At 46.5% G+C, this 24,417-nt stretch overlaps 1 protein-coding gene across 5 annotated transcripts in view; it reads left to right on the forward strand.

The window, feature by feature from the left end:
• The window catches only part of EXOC2 (exocyst complex component 2), a 156,070-nt gene that overhangs the window by 129,934 nt on the left and 1,719 nt on the right, over window positions 1–24,417 (forward strand). Inside the window, exons 24-27 of one of the 5 annotated variants that reach the window (XM_082345003.1) lie at window positions 14,247–14,302; window positions 16,263–16,385; window positions 21,580–21,641; window positions 23,771–23,830. In XM_082345003.1, the coding sequence (XP_082201129.1) occupies window positions 14,247–14,302; window positions 16,263–16,385; window positions 21,580–21,641; window positions 23,771–23,830 (301 nt within the window). Of the gene's footprint in view, window positions 1–17; window positions 4,108–13,463; window positions 13,771–14,246; window positions 14,303–16,262; window positions 16,386–21,579; window positions 21,642–23,770; window positions 23,831–24,417 lie in introns of those variants that run through there. The other 4 variants (XM_082345006.1, XM_082345007.1, XM_082345004.1 and 1 more) reach the window with 4 other exon arrangements.

Consider the following 24,417-nt stretch of genomic DNA (forward strand, 5'->3'; position numbering starts at 1 on the left):
GTGCCTGTCTTCCACAGGTTTCCTGCGCCCTGGTCATGGGGTACTTTGGCACCCTATCGCATCTGCTTCTCATCGAAACAGATGCCAGTCGCGCGAACTCCACCTTTGAAGAGAGACATCCAAGTCAGTAGTCTTTCCCGGTACTGAACTTCTCAGAAGGAGTAGTTTTATCAATTCCTTGGAATGTTTTTCTTAATTTCATTTAAAACATACTGTCAGGTAGATATTAATAAACTTGTATTTCATCTATTTTTAAGAGAAAAGCAATTTTACATTTTTCAAAGGAGGATGGTCCTAGTCAGTCATCTTTTTTTAAATCACACTTTCATCATTTAACTTCACTTTTTTCCCAGCCATTTTCTCCTTTTTTATAAGCAGTTTCATGCATCAGTGTCAGTGCTGTGAAACCGTTTATACAATGCTTCGGACATTTGGTTACAGTTTGTCTGCCAAGCATTTTTCAGGAAAGCTAAATGTTGGCTCTGATGGTATTCAGTGTGAAATGTATTAACCTTGACAGGACCTGTGGCCCTACGTACTTTCTTCATTGCATGCTGTAGCTGCTGGAAGTATTTATTTTATTGTGTCTTAAACGGATAGCTTTTTGGCACCAGGGTAAACTAACGTGCTGCTTTGCGAAGGCCATTGTTTAAACTTATTTTGGACATTCCTAGACATTTATCACAATAGAGCAGGGAAGCGCAGCTCCTGACCTCATGGCGGCTTCAGCAGGGCCAGTCTTCTGCCCCCTCATCCAGATGAAGGATCATTCCATCTACACACAGATCAGATAAGGACCGATTTCTTTAAAAACATAACCTCAGTATCATTATCAGATCTGGAAAAAATAATAATTCATTAATTTTAGCCAATACCCCGTCAGTGTCCAGCATTCTCGTAAGAGCTTTATTTTAGATACTTTGCCCAGACCAGGATTCTGTCGAGGTCTGTGTGTTGCTTTTACTTGCTGTGTCTCTTAAGTTTTTTTCTTTTTTCCTTCTCTAGGGCCCGCTCTTCACCTTATTTGTTGACTAAATCAGATGGTTCTATAGATATTCTCACTTTCTGGATTTTTCTTATTGTTTCCTCATGGTGTCATTTCACATGTTCCTCTGTCCCTTGTGTTTCCTATGAACTTGTGGTTAATAAAGAAGCTTTATCAGTTTCAGGTTCAATTTTGTTTTAATTTGTTTTCTGCCACCAGCAGGTCCGTCACGTTTGATTGTCTCCCTGTTTGTGATGTTAAGATTGAAAACTGGATTCAAGTGTTATCAGCTTGCTCCACCCTTTAAAATTTTGTCATAAACTTGTCATCTAATGGTTTTAGCACCATGGGTAATTGTTGCCATGATCATGTTTCCTTAGAGATGGCAAACTAATGATTGGTAGCTGGAGCACGAAATTAAAAAATAAAAAGTTTCATCAACTATTTAGTTACTCTGAAGTACACTTCATACAGGAAAAGCAGGATAAATGTTTGCTTTTTCTCTTTATTTAGAGTTTTCAGAATAAGTTGGTTCCCTTGTGTTTTTTTTTTTTAAAGGTGATGAAGAAGGTGTTTTTTAAATTTTTAAATTATCTTCATTAATTCATAGCTTGAGCATATTTCATGAGTTTCAATCCATTGCCATAGTCACTGTTGTTTTAATAATCAAGCTGTTCCCCTCTGGCTGGGAGTGGCCCCCCATGGGCCCCGGGCCTTCCCTGCTTTCTGTGGTCCAGTTGTCCCACCCAGTGTGTGCCTTCTCCTCCCAGACGTGGAACCAGCCATTGGATGGGAATGAAATGATATGAAATACGGGAAAACTTCCTCTCTCTTAACTTTCTTCTGCTCTTTCCACATTATGTCTCTGTCCTTCCTAGGGGCCCCCTGGCTTTTTTGTAATCCCTCTCACTCTCGTTAAATCGCACCCAAAAGTCCGTTGCTTGTCCATGATTGGACAAGCACCACCTTACCTGGTGGTTCTGTGTCCCACTGGTACCGTCGCTTCCCTTCAGGTCGCACCAGCTGGCCTGCTGCTTAACATCACATTCCTGCCCGTCGGCTCGTGGCGGGCTGCGTCCCCTCTGGCTGGCGAGGCCGTAGGGAAGCCGCATGGAGGCTCTGTAATTACGAGCGTGTGTCCTGTGGACAGTGTTCGGGATTGTGTTTCCTCACGTCACCTGACTTTGTTTGTCTAATTATGACCTAAGAGTCTTCTTCTAAAACTCATTTACACACTTCACAGCTGTGTGTGCTGTGGGAAACAGCAAGGTGACGGATACTCGTATGTATCCTACCATTTTGGCGTTCCTTTCTTCATCCCAGCTATTTTATTCCCTGTGACCCTGGCTACCTTTGAGGTTAATGCTCACTCTGAACTTACAAGTATTTGTCTTCAGACAGTTCTGTGTGAGGAGTTCTAAAGGGCGCTGGAGGGTCTGCCTTTGTTCTGGTCTCCGACTCGGGGCACGACCTGAGAGCCGGTGGAGGCCCGGTGCCCTGGCACAGTGAGCTGACAGCTGTGCCGGCCCCTCCGTTTGGCCACAGCCCAGCCAGCAAGCACACTGGCACCACGCTGGGGACACTGGCAGCTCGACCGACAGGGCATTGGGCCGTCATTTTCGTGGGTTTAGCCTAGACGTTGTAGCTACGTTAATCTCCACCCTGATTCCTCCTCGGAACCGAAGCCGTGGCTCGTATTCCCCTAGTTCTAGTAAAGAAGATGGCTGCAGAACACTGATGAACTTTCACGCCTCTGCTCTCGGCATTAGCTGCGGGTTTCAGTGGAGTGCTGTCGTGGTCTCAGCGTTTGGATGGATGGAGCGCATTGGTAGCCTAGTGAGCAGACAACTCCGAATTGTTGCTTTAACCTGAAGATGGTGGCAAGTGTTCACTTTCCCAGTTACTTAAAACATTATTTATCACAATAGAAAGCTGAGGTTCAGATGATTCTAAATGTTGTATTTCGACTTCTTAACAAAAAAGTGCTTTGATGTATTAGTCAGTGGTTAACAGAATCTCAGGGATTCCTCCGCCACACTGACCGTCACGGCCTGGCCCGGGTCCTGTGCGCCCGGGGAGCGTCACGGCCTGAGCGTACCGCGCACCCAGAGCCTGCCAAGCTCGCTCTCGTCCAGGAGAGGAGGATGCGCGCCTGTGGGGCTCCGTGAGAAAACTGAACCGTAGAGCAGCCTCGGGACGCTTCACGTCCTCTAGCCTGTCCCGCCGGGGCTGGAAACGCCGTCTCTGTCTGTGTCTCTCCCAACAGCAGGCGAAAACGTCCATAACCATCTTCCCTTAATAACAAGCAGCAGAGGCCAACCACCCCTGACCACTTTGCGTGCAGCTTAACAATCAGCCATTTTGATGGCTGCTTATTCTGCACATTCCGGTAGGAAACTTGTGAGTGTGTTTTTAAAACAATAATGTCTCAAATGTTTCCTGGGAGTCCACAGTAGAAAGGAGACCCACAGGCCTGGAGGGGCTCAGAGACCTGCTTCCCTCCCCTAAAGCCGAGGACACTTGGTTGACAAAACTGGGACTTGTCTCTCTGTGTCGTTTATCAGTGAAGGGATTCATCGGGCAAACCCCCCATCTCTCCACCGTGTAAACAGGCCAACAGTGGGACAGTTTGAGGCTAGGTGTTAGGTGACTGGAGGAAGACATCAGCAAAGCAGTTCCTCTCCCTAGGAGCAAATTAAAGGTAATGCGAATAAAATCTTCATGTTGTGCAGGAAGTTTACTTGGGATGTGAGTTTTCTTTTGGATCAATTTACTTCAATTTTCTGTTAATATCTCATACTAATAATCAAACTGTTTGAGTGACAACCAAGGTAGGTTCATGAACATGATGTATTTGAAAACGCATTTTTCATTTTTGCAGTTGCTGTCATTTCTGATTGGAAATGGTGTGACAGCCTGTGATTACGGTAATAAGGACTTCAGGATTACACGTGGAATGCGTGTCAGTCTGAGCAGGTTTGTGTATTGAAGGAGTGTGATGATAGGCCTCATGAAATCACAAAGACACCTTCAGAGACTTCAGATGTGATGGAAGTCAAAGGAATGAACATGCCTGCGCTGCACGGTCGGGTTGTATTAATGAAAAGAAAAATTGGTGTGTATTCTTGGACTTTTCTTTTTTCCCTTTGTGCTGTGGCTTTTTCATCTTATGCTAAGGAAAATAGGCGTGGAAACCCTTTCTTTAAACTAGAGCACGTGCTGCTTTGGGATATGTGGGCCACCGTCCAGCAAGACGGCATGTAAACTGCTGTGGACGGCGGGGTGTGTGGTGGCACTCAGGGCCCTGCTCTCCTCTCCACGTGGGAAGACTGGCGGAGCCGTGGGGGCAACCGAGCACCTTGGCAGGGACCCAGCCCCACCCCAGGGCGCCGGGGTGGGTGTTTCTGCAGACAGCAGCCTCCACTGCAGCTCTGCCTGAGGTAGCCGAAGGCTGGAAGCGGCTCCAGAGCCCGCCCGCCCGCCAGCAGCGGGGTGGGTGCGTGAGCGTGATGTGCTCTTCCAGTCAAGGGAGACCCTCCCACACGAAACCAGGCCGTAACCTCGAGGGGAGCCGCAAACTGTGCCCCTCCTGTGGAAGTTCGTCCCTCTGCCTGTGTGAAAGCCAGCACCTTGCCCAGGGGAGGCGGCGGTCAGCTGGTGGCGTGCTGCCGCGGATGGGCGCGACGGGCGGGGCGCGGGCGGGCCTGGCGCGTCTCCCTCGGGATGCTGGTCGCCTGCGTGTGCGGGGCACGCGCGGCATCGCGTCGTACGCAGGAGTTACGTGCTTCCCTACGTGTGAGTTCTACTTACTTTGAAAAGAGGAGAAAAGCCCTGTTTGCAGACTTAAAAACCTCGACAGCAGAACGTCATGATTAGCAAGTATGGCCACTTGACACCTCTTCCAAACTCACATCTTTGTGCGGCGCTCTGTACTTTCTCAGCTCTGAAAGCCAGCTCAGACTCAGACCTTTAAATCGTTGATTTCAATTCAGAAATGCTTTTTGTGTGGTTAAATGTAAAGCTTAAAAAAATTGACTGTGATGGACTGTTCATCAGAGTCCCCTTTTCCTCACCGGGAGGGGTGGTCCTGCACTGCCCGCGGAGGACAGGCGTGCCCCGTGGAGGCCGGGGCCCGAGGGCCGCGTGCTCCCTGCTCTCCCTGCCCTGTGCTGAGGGGGGCCTCCGAGAGCTGAGACGCCTGAGTGACCCCCCTCCCCACAGCCCCATTGGCCTAAGACACTATTTTCCCTATTGGGCAGATTTTTTAAACTTGGAGAGTAAGAAAAGTCTGTGGCTTGTTCAGAGCAGTACAGCTGTGTCTTCAGCCCAGTTCCGTCTCCACAGTCTAACTTCGTCTTCTGACTGGAGAGGTGCGGGGGGTGAGGAAATGGGTCAGACCAGAGGGGCGACAGTACCGTGTAACTTTGTATGTCCTACCGTTTGTAAATAGTTGGATTAGAAAGCGCTTTCCGCCTGCCTCTGTCTGAGGTGCATCTTCCTCTCTGCCGAGCGCGGCCCACCGACCCCAGCCCCCCGGGCTCCCCGGCTGCAGAGCCGGGCAGAGGCTGCCAGGAGGCCGGGGCGTGTCCGGCCTGCCTTTCCCTGGACCGGCAGTGGCTGATTCGGGACCATCTCAAAGCATCGCAGGCTTGGGAGATTCATAGTCATGGATGATAAAGATACTGGGAAGAATAAAGGATTGCGTTCATCTTGGGATAAAGAATCTGCACAAACCTGTTACCGGGCCCTAAGCAACGAATTCAGTAGAGTGGTAACAGCAAGCTTTGGCAGTGAAGATGGAAGAGCAGCTGAGTAATTGTCAGTAAAATTTTCAAGAGAAAAAATGATATGGATCTGAGATGTTGGAGTGAAGATTTTGCTCTAGAGTCAGAGAAACAACATCCTGTCAATGAAGGGAGCCCCCTGTGGCTTTGCAGACATCCCTGCGGGAGTCTGGGAGCCGGGCTCGCCCAGGGGTGCAAGCTGATGTCTCCCGGCCTCCACCTGCTGCCCCGCCTGCTGGGTCTCCATCGCTCCCGCAGGTGCGGGCCAGGCCTGTGGGTCCCTCCCTCACAATTAGGCTTCTCCAAGTGCTGACTTAGAAGACCCATTATTGTGTAAATGAAGACTAAAATCCAAGTTAACTCTTGGCTTTCCTGTTTTTTCTGCCTTCCATTTTATTCCAACTCCACTGTTTTTGATTCCAAGGTCTTTTCTTTGGTTCAGTGGCAGAAACTTACCCTAATTGGATTTCGCTTCTCCCTCTGTGGGTGGAGCCCTGTACTGAGACCGGGACTCGGTGCTCTGCTCCACCTTGATGGCTCCAGCGTCAGAGGCGGGGCTGCTGGGGGCCGAGCCACCTGCAGCGGCCACGCGTGTCCATCCACGGCCACGGGCTAAGTAGTGGGGCCGCAGTCCTGAACCAAGCTGTCGGGCTCCAGAGCCACGTTCTTCGGCCTGGCTTCTCTCATAAGCATTTATTAAGTTTGATTCCGCTGAAGTAATTCTTGGGGGAAATAAAATACTCCTAGAGATTTTGAAATTTGAAGCTATCAGTACTACAGACCTTTATGGAGTATTATATACAACTGTAGCACCTCACAGTGTGAAACACATTTGCATACGTAGAATGAGTTCTGCTTTCTTGTCACTTTCACTTTTCTAACTGAAGTTGCCTTCTAATGAAAACAATTTTTCTCTGCCAAAAGAAGAAATTGAAACAAAGGAATTTGATTTATGTTCATGTTAAATCAAATTTTTATACCTTTAAGTCTAAAATTCAGTGTATCAATGTTGAAACTGATATTTCATGCTAAATGTATAAAGTGTTCTGTAATATTTTAGGTTAGTATAATTCATAGACTACATAATTCATGTAGTTTTACACATCAGACTTTAACTTTGAAGTGGGAGAAGTTGTGATTTCCTTACCCATATTGGACTCTTCAAAGCTCCTTGTCTCTGAAGTTTATGAAGGCTAAACTCTTACGAATATAAATCCTTTCTTACAAATGGTAAAAATAAGCCATGAAATAATTTTACTGTTATTTTCACTGCTGGTGATATTTTGTCTTCATAGGGAAAAGTTTTCTTATTCATATTTAAAAGCTAGGAGATACATTAATTAAAGCAAAAAAAAAAAAAGGATTCTGAGAAGGAAAATAGAAAACTGTAAAGGTCATGTCATTCGTTCATATACTACACGTGAAGGGTGTCCTTTCCACCCCAGTTATTCATTTAAAAATCCTATACATGTCAGAAGACATTTATCAATTTAGAAAAGGTCATTAATTTAAGAAAGCACGAACTAAAACATAAAGACTTGGACCTAAAAGCCCGTTCTCTGTTCCAACAAAAGCTGATTTTGTTGCAGAATGTTCAGGCCTTTTTAATCTGTCCAACAGTATTGATACCATTCTCGTTGCCTTTTTTTTAATAGGCAGTAATTTCAATAATGTATCTTCACACTGTAATTGAATAGATAATTTACTTGAAAAAAAAAATACCCCAAAGTTCTTTCATGTATTGTTTCAGTTTGACCAAAAAAAAAGTACACTGTGGGATATTTATAGTATTTTTCAATCTATTTTTATCTGTAGACTAGGACTGGTAACTGATTTAGGGCATAAGGGTTAAAAACAGGAAATGTGGTTTATAAAGTAGGTAGTATCTCCAGAGTTTCCAGAGTTAGATTGCTTTTATTACTGACTGAGTATTGTGTTTCAAAACAACATGAGGCAGGGCACCTTGAGACTAGTCTGTGTTTGGAGGATGTGACAGGAAATGCTTCGGAGGAAAGCTTGTGTTCCTGGTACAGGTCAGGGGGGTACCTGTGTTTTCTGTACATGCACTGTCTTTCTGTCCAGCTCTTTCTCAGATACTCTTTATACAGTCAGATTGAGTATAAATCTTGTGCAACACAGTAAATTTCCTTTGACCTTTGCATTTCGCTTGAATTTTTCTTCTAGTGTTTTAATGGAAAGTTTTGTCATCGTCATAGTTGAGGAGCATGTATTATGGTTATTATTAATTATAGTAATTAGAGAATCCAAGTTAAGAAAGTAGAAAGGCATGAAGAAGCAGGGGTTTAATCTTGAATAGCCTTTTCAATGACAGGTTGGCAGAACCAGTCAAAACCCAAAACCTTTGACTCAGCAGTTCCACTTCTACGAGGTGTCTTAAGTCAGTTATTCTACGAGAATGCAAGGTCTGTTATGGTTGTGTCGTTATTTATGATGGTCGATACTGAAAGGCAACAGGACTGTCGAGTGGTAGGAGAGTAAGTTATGAATAAATAGAATAAAGTGAAAAATAAAACAAATAAATCAGAATAAATAAGAAGATAAATACCTTATAGCAGATCTGTGCTGTAGAATACCAGGCAGCCATTGAAAACTGTAAGGTCAGTGTGTGCACACTGGCATGGAAGAGTGTGTGTGGTACATCATGGAAGGAAGCAAGCAAGTTTCAAGAAAAGAATGTGTACTGTAATCTCATTTCTTAGGGAAAAAATTTATATTCGTTGGAAAACATCTGGAAGAATACACACCAAACTAGGGAGAAGGATAAAGGGAAAGCTTATTGGGCTTGTATTTGTTATTAGGAAACTTACACTTCTGTATCTTAATTCCTTACAATGAGCAATTAATTTTTTCAAAATAAATTAAGAATGTAGGCTTGATCAATTCAAAATTGTTCTCTGTTCTGTTCTTTAATGTGGACATTCTCTCGAGAGGTCTGCCTAGCAGTTTGCCAAACTATTATAAGAAGACTCCCATCTGCCTGTGTAACACTTTTTAATGGAATGAGCATTTTCCCATACTTCAAGGAAAACCTGAAGTTTCAGTGAATTAACTGGCTTTCCAGCCAGGCTTTAAATCCACGTCGTTCTGTGTCCCCGTGTGCATCAGCTGTTACAGGCTGTAGCTGGGATTGGCACATGGGAGCGCTGCTTCCTTTCCGCCTGTCGGGGCGATTTCTCCACAAACAGCGCTGAGGGTTCTCATCACACAGAAGCCCTCTGTTTTATTGCTGCCAAACAGTTCTGTTTCAGGCACTTGCTTTCTTGGGGGCTATTTCAGAGATGAAGTGAGGCTCTCTCCTGTGGAAGGTGGCCATGTTTTCCAATCTGGGTGCGTCCCCAGTGGTGTGTAAGCCCTGTGAGGAGGAGGCCTTTGTTTTTCGTGGGTTTGTTCTTGAGGTCACTCCGTGTCCCCAGCACATGGAATAGAGTCTGGCGTGTAATAGTAATAGGCACTCAGTAAAAATTTTACTAGTTATTCCAAAATTAAGTGTCCTCCCTATTTGATTAAAACAAGTAACTGACAAATAGAGCAAGAAAAGAGACTTCTTTTCCACTTCGTTGTCTGAAAAACAAGACCATTGTTGGCAAAGATGTTCTGAGGTCCAGGCCCCCTTACGAGAAGCCCACCCTGCGAGGGGCCCAGAGGCTCTTGCCCAGAAGCGCTGGGCTCTGCCTTCTCCGTGGGGAATTCTCACCTGGGCCACTGGGTGAACTGCTCAGTGACGGCCTGGACTGATGCTGCGTGGTTGGGGGCACTTTTTTGGTCAAATATCATGACACATCCTAATTTCACGTTCAGAGCGTCGAGGAGATAATATTGTGAATACTTAGAAGCTGCTCTCATTCTGTGTCTAAATAACATGGGAAGCTGTGGGGCAGGAACCTTCCTACAAACACTTAACTACTGCATCACAGTAAAGTCGCTCTTGTCAGTTTGCTTTATTCTTCCTGTGCACGTGCTCGCGTTGCAGCTAGTCCCGTCAAGTCAGCATTCATGACCCGCTGCCGTTGAAGCCGAAGCTGAAGGCAGCACATTTGCTGAGTGTTCATACGTTCTGATAAGCCGAGCGTCTTCCTAGGTATCTGGCACAGTGCGCGTTCAGTAAGTGTTGAGTGTTCTATTATTTGGAGCAAGCTTTTTGCCTTAGGATGTAGCTAGAAAAATCGTATTTTGAAAGCAAATGTATTTAGCCTCAGCAATATTCTGTCCTGCTATACCGTCTTTATTCAAATTGTATTTTTCAAATGGATTCTGAAAAATTGTTTCAGAAGGACTGTCTTTGTTTTCTTCAAGGCGAGACCGGATGGCATTGTCCAGATTCTGCACCGTGTGTTTCAGAAAGAAATCAGTGTATATTTTCTAGTGGTCATGGCTTCTAGCTGACTTTTTATTTATGTCTCAAGAAACGGCACCTGAAATAGGTAGGCTTCTCTGGAGTCCTGACCCCAGGGTGCGTGCGTGCTGTTCGGTGGGGAGGGAGGGTCTCGCCTGTTTGGCTCACGGGGGTGCATCCCACTGGCCGTACCCAGCAGATGTTTGAAGGATAAGGGAATAAACACACATCACATTTTCATAACAGCTTTGTTAGCAAAGCAGATGTTGTAATCTCTACCTAGTGCAAAGTAGGCAGTTGTCTAGAAGGTGAACTGATTTTTGTCTTATGGCCGCGTCATTTGTATGTAGGTGAGCCAGAACTTAGACCACGAGTCTTCTGACTTTACACTGAGTGTCCCTTCTGTCACCTTGATGAACTTGAAAGTCGTCATTAACCATTAATGTTCATCATATTAAAAGCGTACAGAAAAGTGCAGTGGAGAGAGAGCATGTATCACTGAAGGTCACTAAGGATGGTCCCTGTGTCTGTCGTGGACCCCTTGGAAACTGTAACCGAACTCCACCCCGATCCCACGCCGGGCGTCTGACCACGGTCCCTGCGGACGCGTCCCCAGCTTCCCCGCCTGCCCTCTGAGCCTCAGCCACGCGGGTGACAAATGTGCCTGCAGCTCTTCTCGGAGCTTCCCCCGGGCCGGGGGGTGCCCTCTGGTGCCTCCACTGTGCCAGGCTTCTTGTGCTGCGGGCTTGAAAGAGCCTACATCCTCTTACAGTTGGATTTGGAGCAACATTTTAAAGCAGGAAACTCAACAGGCAGTTAAACCCAAGGGGCAAATCTGCATTCAGGCTTTAGAAACACACCCAAAAGTGTCAGTGTGGCCCCTGCGAGGTTCAGGGCAGGGGCTGGGGAGCAGGGCCACGAGCAGGGTGACACTGGCCTTGTGTCTCTCCTTAGAGGGAGGAATTGGGATTCCGACCTCAGAAGACCTCAGTGGTCTCATCTGTTGCACGCTTGTGGCCTTCAGACCTCAGTCCCTGGACACGAGGCGTCTAGGCCCCAGCCCAGTGCCCCTGATGGCCTCCACCTCCCCACCCCCGCACACTACCCCTCACCTTTCAGGAGCGTCACAGAACAGGGACAGCACGGAAATGGTTCACAGGTTAGCGTCCGTCGGAGAACAGCGATCGTTTTTACAACACACAACCCTTCCCCGTGGGCACCTGGCACTACTTCTCCCTGCCCCTTGGGCACAAATATGAGCACCAGCACCTTGGGGCGAAACTCGGGAACTAGCACTTTGGGGATTTACGCACATTCTGCCTGGAGGACCCAGTGCCCAAGCACCTCCGGCGTGTGCCCGGCATGTAGTCGAACCAGCAGATTGATGCTGGGTGAATGAATCCATTCCCTTAGCGCTAACCAGTTGCAGCACAGCGGTTAGCTGTTTGGAGGGAGGCTGTCAATGATTGATTTTTGTATTTTTAAGTTTTTATTGTTACCACACCAGCACATGTGTTGCTCCGGAGTTTGTGATCATGTCTCACGAGCTCCCCCCGGGGCCGCCTGCTCTTTCAGACCTGCCGCTGGCCCCTGCCCCCTCCTCATGGGACTGTGGGCCCCCTGCTCCCCTCTTGATGGGACTGTGGGCCCCCTGCCCCCCCTCCTGATGTGACGTGTGATGGTCCAGGAGCAGCTGTATGTCCTCTCATCCCAGGACCACAGCTTTTCCCTTCTCTGTTTCCAACGTTACCCCCCCCTTTTTTTTTTCTAATATTTATTTAGTTGCACTGGGTCTTAGTTGCGGCAGGCGGGCTCCTTAGTTGTGGCTTGCAGGTTCCTTAGTTGTGGCATGCATGTGGGATCTAGTTCCCTGACGAGGGATTGAACGCGGGACCCCTGCATTGGGAGCACAGAGTCTTAACCACTGCGCCACCAGGGAAGTCCCTCCCGTGTTACCCCTTGAAACAGTTGTTTGGGAGGAGGATAATTATTTCATTCTTTCTATTCACCAAAGGAAAGTCTCCAGGAAAGATAAAGTGTTCTTACTCGTCCAAGGCTGAGGCGCTATGCTCCTCCCGGTGTGTTACCCCATAGCCACATAAAACGGGAAGCTCGATTTCTTTTTCAAATTTTCTGTCAACGAAACATGGTCCTGATGCTTAGAAGCACCTGCGCTCTTATTCTTACCTCCAGAGCTGTGTGTTTGGAGTTGGATAGTGAGGTAGGTTTACCTCCTCCTGGGGTGCTTATTGGCCGCGCCGAGACCCGTGCTCTTGCCAGGAGCCGCCTTCTGTGGGGCAGCGTGGCCATCGGGCTCAGGGCGAGCGCTCGCCCACACGTGACCTCAGCTGGCTTCGTCATAAGTCCGATTTTCTGCTTCTCAGGCAGCTCTCTGGTCCCACTCGTCTCTGTTCCCTTGAAGAACCTGAGGAGCTCACAGCTGCCCTCATGTTCCAGGCACGTGGCTGGGCCCCAGCTCCTGGTGCTGGTCCCAGCAGCACTGACAGGACCCCGGTTTCATGGAGACGGGCCGTGGGAGCCCCTCCTCTGGCTTAGAGCCTCACTGGCCCAGTGTCAGGCCGAACTTCCAGTAACTGCGTTTTCTCTCTGTACGTGCGTGAGCCAGCTCTCCACACGGTTGCAGCTTAAAGACTCGAGACCTGAGTCCAGTGGTCACGGAGTTGACCCGAGCACAGTGGCTGAGGCCTGTGGACCCCGTGCTCGTGGCCTGCCTCACGCCCAGCCTGGGGCCCTGGGGGACATCCCTCCTCTCGCGGGCAGAAAGCTTTCCTGGTCGTCAGCACAAGTCACGTGTTCCACCTTTGCTGATATGAAGACTTGTTACTCTGCAGCTGTCCTTTCAGGAAGAATCGACCTATTTCTGGATTGTATTTAATTATTCTTCAACCAGTTTTCTCAGTTACTCCGTCAGCAAAATAGAATTAAAAACATCTGGACCTCCATATCCCCAAGAAATATTGATGAGGTTGGCTCCTCAAAAGAAAAGCCTTGTGCCTCCTTACACACCATGGTACATGGCGGAACCAGAAGCTGACTGTGTATTGAGAATCTGCAGATGCCAGGTCAACAAGGTGATTGCAGTTCAACTTTCCTAAATAATCAGTAGCTTGGACGACATTATGGGAAAAGATCCTCCTCAACATCATCATGATTTTGCAATACAGTAGAATTTTCTGTTTTGTAGAGAAGGAATTGTCAGTTTGTGCAATTAATTCTAGAAGGAATCCTGAGATATTAATTCCACTCCAAGTGAAAACCATTGTTTTGGAGTTACAATAAAGCAGCATTTTGTTTTTATATTTTTTTTCCTTGCAAATAGCGATGAAGCTCTTAAGGAGCCCTGTCAACGCCAGGACCCCATCACTGCAGCCCTGCACAGGGGTGCGCTCTCACACTCTTGTCGACAGAAGACGAAGCGGGGTCCCTGTCTGCCTGCCGCAGGTCACCGCTTGTGGAGAGGAGGCTGGACTGGACCCACGCCCCCTGCCTGCAGACCGCGCTCTGCCCTCTTGTGTGCGCCCGCCCTGGAGGGCAGCCATGCCTGAAGTCGTGGGTTTGTCCAGTCTCTAACTTGCTTTACAGAATCAGGTTGGAGTGTGTCTTTTTCAGAAGTTTCGCCCAGAACTAATTTTTTTAAGGTCAAAATAGTCATTCTGCATAATAATTCGACTTTTACATTTGGAAGTACGATGCTATAGTAGATGTTTAGCATATGTTTCATAAGCTTCGGTAAATATCCTCCTTCTGTCCTCTGGTTTTTGTCTGGGGGGTGTCGGGGGTGTGTGTGTGTGTACACACGTATGAAGAATATGTGTATGAAGAAACTGAAGGGCAGTTTTAAATTTCACTTTTGAAGCAGACTGATCAGCAATTACAGAGAACAGAACAATGACAGAAATGGAAAAACAATGAAAGAAAACTAATTAACTTAACCTTTTTTTAGAATAACTTGACTGAACATGGCCCTCGGGCCGTTGGGCTCTCAGGCGCCCGGGCCTGTGCTGCCCTCTGTCTCTCCTGGAAGGTGCGAGGCAGGTGCAGCCGCAGCAGCGCCCACACGCGTGTCTCACTAAATGCCTTTCCCTCCCCCATCTGGTTTCAGGTGTCAGAAACTACTTAAAAGAAGCATTGGTGAATATAATTGCTGTGCATGCAGAGGTAAGCCGTCCTTAGCTATTCCTGAGGGACGTGGGTAACTGGAGAAAAGAAGAGGAGGCCAGTTCGATGGGTTTTATGGTGGTCTTTTTCCCTTAGAATGTATCTTTGGTGTAAATAAAATACAACTCTGGTTTCAGCGCACACACGTGTGTGTTTTATCTGTGAGAGAGTCTTTTTCTGAAATAGGGTATGTTTTTTTCTCATAATTAAAACTAAACTCATGAATATTTGAAAGGTAAAGAGAAGAGAGATTGAAAGGATGTTTTTCCCTAACTTGGAAAAGTCCTTGCCCTGTTTTTAACCAGCGTACAAATGAGCGCTGACACCTTAGTCTCGCAGCTGTGGGGTGTGTTGGAAAGAAGTTCGGTGGTGGCCTCCTCTCAGCGGCTCACAGAGGTGCCCCTGGACGTTGGTGCTGCTGGTCACACCCAGCCTGCCCTCCCATGGCACTTCCTGCTTAGCGTCCCACCGTTGTCCCTGCTGTGACTGCCTTTGTAATTCCGCAGTCTTGGACTTTCAGGTTGGCTGCGGCCAGTGGACTGTTGTCCACCAGATGAAATGGGCCCAGCAAAGAAGTTCTCAGTAGAAGATTTCAGGCGCAGCTGACCGCTGCTCGAGAACCTTCTGAGTGTCTGCGTCTGGGGCAGGTGCATGGGGGGTGTCAGGTTACGTCACCCTCCACACGCGCACGTGCTGCCTGGGTTACCAAGGTGAACTGGAGAAATGTGGGTCATTAAGGCTGAAGCAGAAGAGCGAGCAGAGGACGCAGATTGCAGCCTCCACCTGGCTCTGAGTCTGAAGCAGCCAGAGCAGAAAGCAGAGTGGGGTGTCTTGTAATTTCCATTTCCTCGTGAGGCAGAGCATACATGTTTCTCCATAAAGTAAAGTTTCTATGTGATTTGACTCAGGCAGGAATTTACCATGCACATCTTTTTATGATGAGTGATATACTTTCAACCCTGATTTTATCAAAGACATATAAAAACACTTTTTTATTAGGTTTAGCTTCCGATAAAGTTAGAGTGCAACATTAAATCATCAGGCAGTGGAGACATTTCCGTCGTAGGTGGGCAGGTGGTAATCAGAGGAGCTGCAGAATATGTGGGCATTTTAGTGATGATGGTGATTCCCACTGAGGCAGCTTTGATTAACGTCCACTGTCGGTCGATAACCATGACGTTGTTTGTATTAGGCTTTTCAAGGCCCTTTTGAATATATCCCAGTGGCTGAAAGCAGAATTTTGTAGTTAACATTTACTATTTACTATTCCCACATGATCTTAACTTGCCCCAAATTTTCTTCAGTACTCAGGTTATGTTTGGGTTGACCCAAAGTTTTAATACTAGTGATTGAATCTGAAAAAAGGAAAAGCGAAAAAGAAAATACGATTTAGTTTAACTTACAAATCAGGATAGTAATATGTTTCACCAAATGTCCAAACTGTTAGTTTGAAAATATCAAAATTCAAAGCTTGAAAACAATGTTTTTGTCAAATGAAAGGAAATATATATATTTAATTCAGCAAAGAGTAAAATCGGGAACTCTGTTGGCCAATACAGAATAATGTATCCAGTATGAAGTAGCATTTGTTTTGACCCAAGGAGAGTCTGACCCAGTATGTTTCTATAATTTCCTCTTTAGAAATCGTATTTCTTGTTGTGAAAAGGGTAGAGGAGGAAGAAATCTTTAAAACTATTTCAGTTTGTCACCATCAACAATACCTTTCAAAACTACGTTCGCCAATATTTTTTAAGAGGAACGTTTTTTGTCACGAATCAGTGAATACAGCTTGTGTGCAAGCCTGTGTCTGCCTTTCCTTCGTTAATTCTGATCCTGCAGAAATAGAGCTTAGGAGACCTGGGGGTTGTTTTGCTACGTGCATCCCTTTGTTTTTAACAAGTTCTGGTCAAGGAAAGTCCTCGTAATGCATCGTTTCTTCTTATTTTCAACCTTCTATCAGGTGTTCACTATTTCCAAAGACCTGGTGCCTCGGGTGCTGTCCAGGGTGGTGGAAGCAGTCTCTGAAGAGCTGAGTAGGCTGATGCAGTGCGTCTCATCCTTCAGCAAAAACGGAGCATTGCAGGTACCACAGCCGCTCAGTTCTGTGTTTAACTTAGTGGTTTGAAAACACAGAGATGTGTTTTCAGTCATCAGTCTCAGGAGGTCCAGACAGGCTTCGTGTTTTTCTGTGGATCTGCTGGTTGGAGAGCTACATGGTCTCCTGTGTGAGCCATATCCAGGATGTCGACAGTTCCAGAGTTCCTGTCCTTTTAGAGTACAATGACTCTTGTGAAACTATCTGAATGCAGATTCCTTCTGAAGTTCTGTGATTTTTTCTGTTTTACAGTTGTCTTCACCACATTCAATTTAACAGGAAATTTTTAGAAACTTCCTTGTAAATAGTCTTTCCAAAGCATTCAATGCAGTTTGCATAGAAACAACAAATAACTGGTTTTTTCTACTCATATTCCATTGGTTTATGTTGTATTTACTTAAATTACGTAATTACAATAGCAAAGGTGACTTCTGTAAGTCAGGTGAGCCTTGGTTTGCCTGTAGCCAGATCAGTAGGAACCAGGGTGTGCAGGCCTATTGGGGCGTGAGCCCCCCTGTAGGACCTCATGCCCAAGGGCATTGTGAGGGTGTCTCCTTAAAGTACCAGAAGTTTTGCTTCTAGTAATGGCTGAGGACCTCCTATCAGGCCAACCCCCTACAGATAACAACTGTAATCCTGAATAATATATAAAAATAAAAAATGTAAAAACAAAAACCTGAAGACTCTAGAGAGTGAACATGAGTGGCTGATTCTGGAAGAAATGGCACGCGGGTGAATTCCTCACTTTTTATGGATTTTGGCCTGAATGCAGGCCCAGGGGAAACTAAAACTGCACAAAACCTGTTGTCTTTCCGTTTAGAAGAATAGGCTTCAGGGCAGCCACAACTACAGGAAAGCAAGGGAGGTGTCCCAGGGAGCAGAAAGCAGGAGCCGTAAGTTCTGTGTATACACTGCCTGGGTCTCTAGTTGGCCCCTAAACCACACGCCTGGTCAAACTCCACTCCAGCCCACATAGGGCAAGAACCGAAGTAAGAACTGAAAAGCTGCCCCAGAGCCGAGAGTTTACAGTTTGAGTCCAGATACGTTTATTGCTTGTTAAAATAAACAAAAATCAGCTCTTCAGAAGCATACTATAGAACCCAGAATCTTCTCAAGATAACATTCACAATGTCCAGGATACAATCCAAATTTAGTTGAAATGCACAAGTAAAACAAAACAGGAAAACATGACCCATTCTCAATAGAAAAGACAATCAACTGAGACCAGCCCTGAGATGACCCAGTTGTTAGAAATCAGACAAGGATTTTAAAGCAGCTGTGTTCAGTGATGTAAAGGAGACTATGCTCCTAATGAATGAACAGACAGGGAATCTCAGCAGAAAAACAGGAGCCCTAAAATAGGAACTAAGTAGAAATTCTGGAGTAGAAAAGTATAATACATTAATATTTTAAAATATACTTGATGGTAATAACAGCAGGCTAGAGAGGACAAAAGAAAAAAATCAGTGAATGTGTAGACCAAACATCAGTTATCCAATATGAAGAACAGAGAGAAGAATAATTGGGAGAAAATAAACAGAGCTCTAGGGACCCTGGGACATGTGATTCCATGTCCAATCAGCAGGTGAAGGATGGTCCACATCATTAGTTATTTGAGACGTGAAAACTGACACAACAGTGAGTTCCCATCCAGCAGGAAGAAGAAAATTAAAGACTGAAAACACCCAGTTTTGGCAAGACTGTAGAGAAACGAGTTCTCACGCATTGGCAGGAGTGTGAAATAGTACCGCTGCTTTGGGAAAAGTTCTTGCAGTTTCTTTAAAAACTAAGTATACACTTACCCAGCCGAACACCGCAAACAGCCCAGGTGTCCATCAATAGGGTAAACAAAAAGATGGTGGATCCATAAAACAATTACCGTTCAGCGTCAGGGAAGCCACGTGAAGGGGGCCTTGTACTGGATGGATATCATTTTCGTGGCGAAAACCCCAGGACGACGCTGTCCCCTGGGTGGTTGACACCAGTGGGGGAGCTGAGGGGGCTCTGCAGGCGGTGGTCCTACCCCTCGGGATGGTTCCCGCGCACAGCGTGTGCAGCAGCCCGAACTCACCAGATGTGCACTCGGAGATTTGTCCATTGTGCAGTGTGTAAGTTTTAACTCAAAGAATCGAAAAAGTTGCAACAGCCTGCTCCAGGCAGTGACGCCTGTGGCAGATGCGTGTGCTGTGGAGAACGTTGGCGGCGGAGTCTGTGCTGCACAGGTGCTCGCTGTAAAGTTCTCCCAGAGTCTCTGCACTTGAAAAAGTTCACACAGAAACGCAGGGTGAAAGGGATTGAGCATGTGTGTTGACCTGGCAAGCTGGCGAGGGGAAAATCCGTCACAGAAACTTCATAATATTTCCATGATCATGGCTGTTCTAAGAGTTGTGCAGGAGGAGATCAGTAACAGGAATTGTGTATGTGAAGATGAATTAAAAGGAAGTTGGCAGTAGCTGCTTTGGGCCTAGGCGGTCCTGGAATTACAACAAAAAGCTCACCTCCCTGCAGATTTTTTCTGCAGCCCATTTAGCTGATGACTGAGTTCCTCTCGCCGGAGGGTCAGCAGGAATGGGCAGAAAGAGACGTCGGAACCAGCTGGAGGCCCGGCCTCCTGTGCTTTGTGCCTCCTGGAGACTGGCGTCAGTTGTGTTGTGAAACGTTGGCCACTGCCGTTGGGGATGCCTGTGTGTGACCTCCTCCTGATCAGATGGCACTGCGAGGCCCGCGTGAAGGGTTGGCCCAGCCATCAGCCTCAGACCTTCCCGAGAGCCGCCGGCAGGGGCGTTTTCTGGCAAACGGTGCATGTGTTTTGTATAAATAATCACAGCTTTTACAATTGGCATAATTCATAGGTTAATTCCTTATCACTTTGTTTGAATAAAATTTCTAGCAGATACTAGTTTTACAGTGATTTAATCCTTCTCCTAAAATATTCAGCCGAAAGTTCTACCTTGTTTTTTCTCTTTGATATTTTCCTTGTAGGTTCGTTTTTATATACACTAGAATATAAACAAGAGAGACAAATTGTCATATCTACACTTTCTCGTTACAAACTGTTTCAGGCTTCTAAACCCCTGAAAAATGAAACCAAACAATTGCTTTCCAAACTGAACATTTCACTGAACGTACTGTATCTTATGTAAGTCAGTTTTTATCTTGATTGGTTACTTTAAACACTAGCCATGTCTTTCATTGTTGTTTGTGTTTTGTGCACACCTAGAGGTGAGGGCCCTGTCTTTGAAACAGTCTCCTGGGCAGCGCGCACACTGCGGTACCTGAGGTGAAGGAGGGTGTCCTCGCTGGGGGCCCTAGGGCTCCGAGGGCAGCAAGCTGTATGCAGAGCACACCCTCTCCACCCTTGCCAAGAGGTAGAAGCATTAGGTTAGCCTGTTTTTTCTTAAAAGTCTTACGCAGATGAAATTCATTTGCCGTACCGTGTGTCTGCAAGATAAAAAGAGTACAATTCAGTGGATTTTCTTCTGCTGTGTTCACAGAGTTGTGCAGTCCGTCACCACAATCCACTGTGGAATGCTGCATCACCCCAGAGAGAAACCTCAGCCCCGTTAGCGGTCACCGTCCACGTCCCTCCCAGCCCCCACCCCAGCCACTGACAAGCACCTGTCTGCTTTCTGTCTCTGGTTTGCCTCTTCTGAAAATTTCATATAAGTGGGGTCATAGAATATGGCTTTTTGTGACTGGCTTCTTTCACTGAGCATAATCCTTGCAAGGTTCGTCCCTGTTGCAGCCTGTGTCATGCCTTGTTGTGGCTGAACAACGTTCCATTGTATCGATATGCCACATTTTATTTGTTCACTCATCATTTGATGGACATTTGGGTTTGCACTTTTTGGCTGATACAAAGAAAGGTTCTGTGAACACTTGTGTACAAGTTTTCTGTGGACACGTGTTCTCATTTCTCTTGGGGATACACCCGGGACTGGAATCGCTAGGTTATATGGCTACTCTGTGTTTAGTCTTTTGATGAACTGCCAGACTGTTTTCCAAGTAGCTATACCACGTGCTTTCCTACCAGCAGTGTATGAGGTTTCCAGATTCTCCACATCCTCATCGGCACCTGTGACCGTCTGGTTGGTCGTAGCCGTCCCCATGTGTGTGAAACAGTATCTCATTCTGTGGGGTTGTCACTTTTGTGATGGTGTCCTTTGTAGCACAGAATGTTTTGATTTTGATGAAGCCCAAATTATCTAATTTTTCTTTTGTCACTTGTACTTCTATTGTCATTCCTAAGAAGGCAGGCCTAGCCTAATGTCACAGAGGTTTACTCCTGTTTTCTTCTAAGGGTTTTATAGTTTTTTCACTTACGTTTAGGTCTGTGATCCATTCTGAGTTAGTTTTTAAGGAAGGGACCCACCTTCTTTCCTTTTGAGTGTGGACATTCAGTTGTCCAGCTGTCCCTAGCACCATGTGTTGGAGAGACCATCTCTCCCACCGAATGGTCTCCGCACCTTGTTGAAAGTCAGCTGATCGTAAATGTAAGGGTTTGTTTCTGGGCACGCAGCCGTGTTCCTGTTGATCTACATGCCTGTCCATGTGCCAGTGCCACACTGTTTGGATTATGGTAGCTTTGCAGTAAGTTTTGGAATCAGAAGGTCTGAGTTTCTCCAACTGTGCTATTCCGTTTCCATATTGTTTTGTCTAGGATCAACTTGTCAAGTTTTGTTTTTAAAAAGAAAAAAGGAAAGAGAAAAGCCAGCTGTGACTTTCATAGCGCTGCCCTGAGTCTGCAGAGCTTAGCTCTGAGGTTAGCGTCGTGGAGCCTGGAAGGGCAGGGCAGGAGGCAGTGTGGCAGCCCACGTCCTTCCACCTCCTGTCAGTCTCGGGACAGTGAGACTCCACTTCCTCCCCAGAGAGACCAGGGGAGGCACTGGTTGGATGGTGACGTCTGGTGGCTGGACGGCCCTGGCACAGTCCCTACCTTTCAGAGCAGGACCCCTGCCTCCACACAGTCAGACTTGACTCTCAGACAGTTTTCAGTGAAAGGGAACTTTGTTGTGGCCCGTTTCTTTGGGCTGATTTAGAAGGTCTGCTCACTCGTAACGAGGTGCCACTGTGGCCATGGGGGTCTGCCCTGCATGGAGCAGGCTGGGGGCCGACCCTCGCCTTGTTTCTGTTTGACAGGCAACGCAGTTCCCATGGTCACCTGTCTCTTTCTCACCTCCAGGCAAGGCTTGAAATCTGCACCCTGAGGGACACCGTGGCTGCTCACCTGACGCCAGAGAGCAGGTGAGATGCCCCGTGGCCGTGCTGAGTGCTCCGAAAGCCCCTGTAATAAGGCGCGTCGTACAGGTGTGCGGTCCCAGGTGAAGGGGACCGATCACAGTGGGCGCTTGTGACTGTGGCCTCATAGTGCGTGTGTGCCCAGTTGTTTTGTTAAAAGCACAAACCTACAGTAAGCCAAGGCCTCCAGAGACTGCTTCTTTGTAGCACAGAAGGAAAAAAGGTTTAATGTAATTTCATGTTTCTCATTCACTGAGGTAAGTCTTAGTCTCATGAGCGGTGTAGCAGAGCACTGCATACTTCTTTTGAAAAGGAGAAAATAAGAATTGAGTCAGTCTATTCATCACAGACTCTGAAGGACAGTTCAAGCATCATGAGTATCAGCATAAGAGGAAGACCTTGTGGTTTCTCTGCAAAATTTTGTAGTGGAAATTTGGTGATAATTTTTAGCTGTTTTGAATGAAAGTCAGGATTTCCTATCATTGAAACATCAGTAGGTGAACTGAAACAGCACTACCTACAGAAGATTGTTTACCCCATTGGCAGTATTGCCTGGGAAGTGTTGGGTCCACAGGGAATACTGCTTAAACACGATGGGCGATGTACTTAACCGTTCATTTCCAGTGTGCTCGTGCCGTCATCCTGGCTGTCATTGCTACAGCTGAAAAGACTTTTCCATTTTTTCCTAACACGTGAGGTTATTAGCCTCTTACTTCTGTTCTGGAGGCTGAGCGGGAGCCTTTCTGGTTGGTTCCCACCACTGCCGCTCTGCACCAAGTGCTGAGTGATGGACACCAGAAAGCGCCCGCCCAGGACCCGTGGGCGAGGTGCTCTGCATGAGGGCGGACCTGTGTGTTCTTTCCCACTGGCTTGACCTTTCGTAGCCCAGCTTCCTCATCTGTGACAGGAAGATAATAATACTTTCTAGGCAAAGTTTTGGGGGAATTAAATGAGAAACTATGTCAAGCCACCCACTGAACTCTTGGTGGGGTCATCTTCATCCTCTTCTTCACGGTCGTGATGTAAAAATAAAGAGCAGTGGCCTCACATTTCTCTTCACCGAATGAGAAGAGGTTTACAGGAAACCAGGTGACAGTGGAGGCGGCGGTAGAGACTTCTCTCCACGTCAGGGAAGAGGACTAAGTGCCCACAAGCTGTGACCTGTCCCCACCGCCCCCCATACCTGCCCCACCAGGAACAGCTGAGCACCCTGCCAGTTTCTGGGGCCCTGTTGGTACTTTGCTGTCTCTCTGTGTGTTGCTCTGATACCTGCCCCTAGTTTGAGAAACATCGCTCAAAAGTTTATTTCCTGGTCCACTGATGCAGACGTTTTTACAAAAAGAAAAAAATCAAAGGCCACTTTGAAGTCAAAATAATTACATTTATTTCTTTACTTTAGTCAATAGTCATAAACCAAAAAGAGATGAGAAGAACTGTTCCTTAGTAAACAATAGAAGTTATTACCAAATAATCGCCCCTAAAATGCTTTTCATTTGATTTAGTAACTTTTCTGGTACTTTCTACTTTAAAAAGTTAAACATACCAAATTGGTGGTTTTTAAATCCACTCCCTTTTCCGTATTTCATGAAATGAAATGATGTTGAATTACACACAGACACACACCCCTCTCCATTATCATACAAATTTTAAATATGATAACAGCTAAATCCTCTTAAGACATGTTCAGTTATTATAAGAGGTTGGCTGGAAATCAGGCCCTGCACAGGTCAATTCTAGAAATACCCGCTTTGTATACTGTTGCACAAGATCATCCCTGTTTCTACTTAGCCCTCTTCCTCCCTTACCAGCTGTTTCATCTATGTACTTCAGCTTTGTTTTGAAAGTAAAGACCTCCTTAAATTTAATGACTCCACACCAGGCTCTCACCTATCACGAGGAGTAGCACCCCTGTGTAAAAATCAGCTTCTCCTTTGCTTTTCAAGTCATGTTTTATTTGCTGGTTGAATTCTTCTGTCCCTGCTCCTACAAACCCTCACTTTCACTTTCACTTTTCCCCCTGCTTCTACTGGCTGCCCGGCCTGTATGTTTCTCTGTATGTAAGACGCACTTTTTCTGACATTCCTCTTCCCGGTGGGGCCGCCGTGTCCCTGCCTGGGATGCTGTCTGTCTTCCAGATCCAGTTTCAAGCAGGCCCTGGAAGCCCTGCCGCAGCTCTCGAGCGGAGCGGACAGAAAGTAAGTCTGGGTGCTGGTCTCAGGGACCCAAACTCCTCCTCTTCAGGTGGAGACTTGGCCTTGAGGAAGGCGGTACTCGGTGGCCCTCAGGTACGCGTTGTGTTAGCTTGTCTCCCACGCGACAGAAGGTGGTAAAACCTGGGTTTTATGACGATTCAGAAATTGGTTCCTTTATTGTTTTAAGTGACCGTACCAGTCCCTTTTGACTCACTCAGTAAACTATATTATTATCTGAAATTTTTAAGGAAATACTTCGAGAAACATAAAAGAGAGGACAGCATAGTAAAATGTAGGACTCAATGATTTTTTCCTTCCAGTAGGTCAGCAGTGTACATTTTGTGCTCTGTATAATATGCAGTATTAAGACTAAATTTGTAGACATGACATAATAAAGTTATATACGTTTTGCTAATATTGTATTAATGGTCTCAGCCTGACCTCAAACTTTGCTACTCACATAACAGGAAATTCTGACCCGAGACAAAGTCTAGGCCAGGCAAAGGTCATGAGTGCCCAGCCTCCCCTCACCTGAGACAGCGGAAACACCGCCGGCCTGGGCCCCTGCCCCAGCCCGGCCAAGGTCCGCC

Source organism: Balaenoptera borealis (assembly GCF_965194805.1).
Source record: "Balaenoptera borealis genome assembly, chromosome: 12".
NCBI lineage: Eukaryota > Metazoa > Chordata > Mammalia > Artiodactyla > Balaenopteridae > Balaenoptera > Balaenoptera borealis.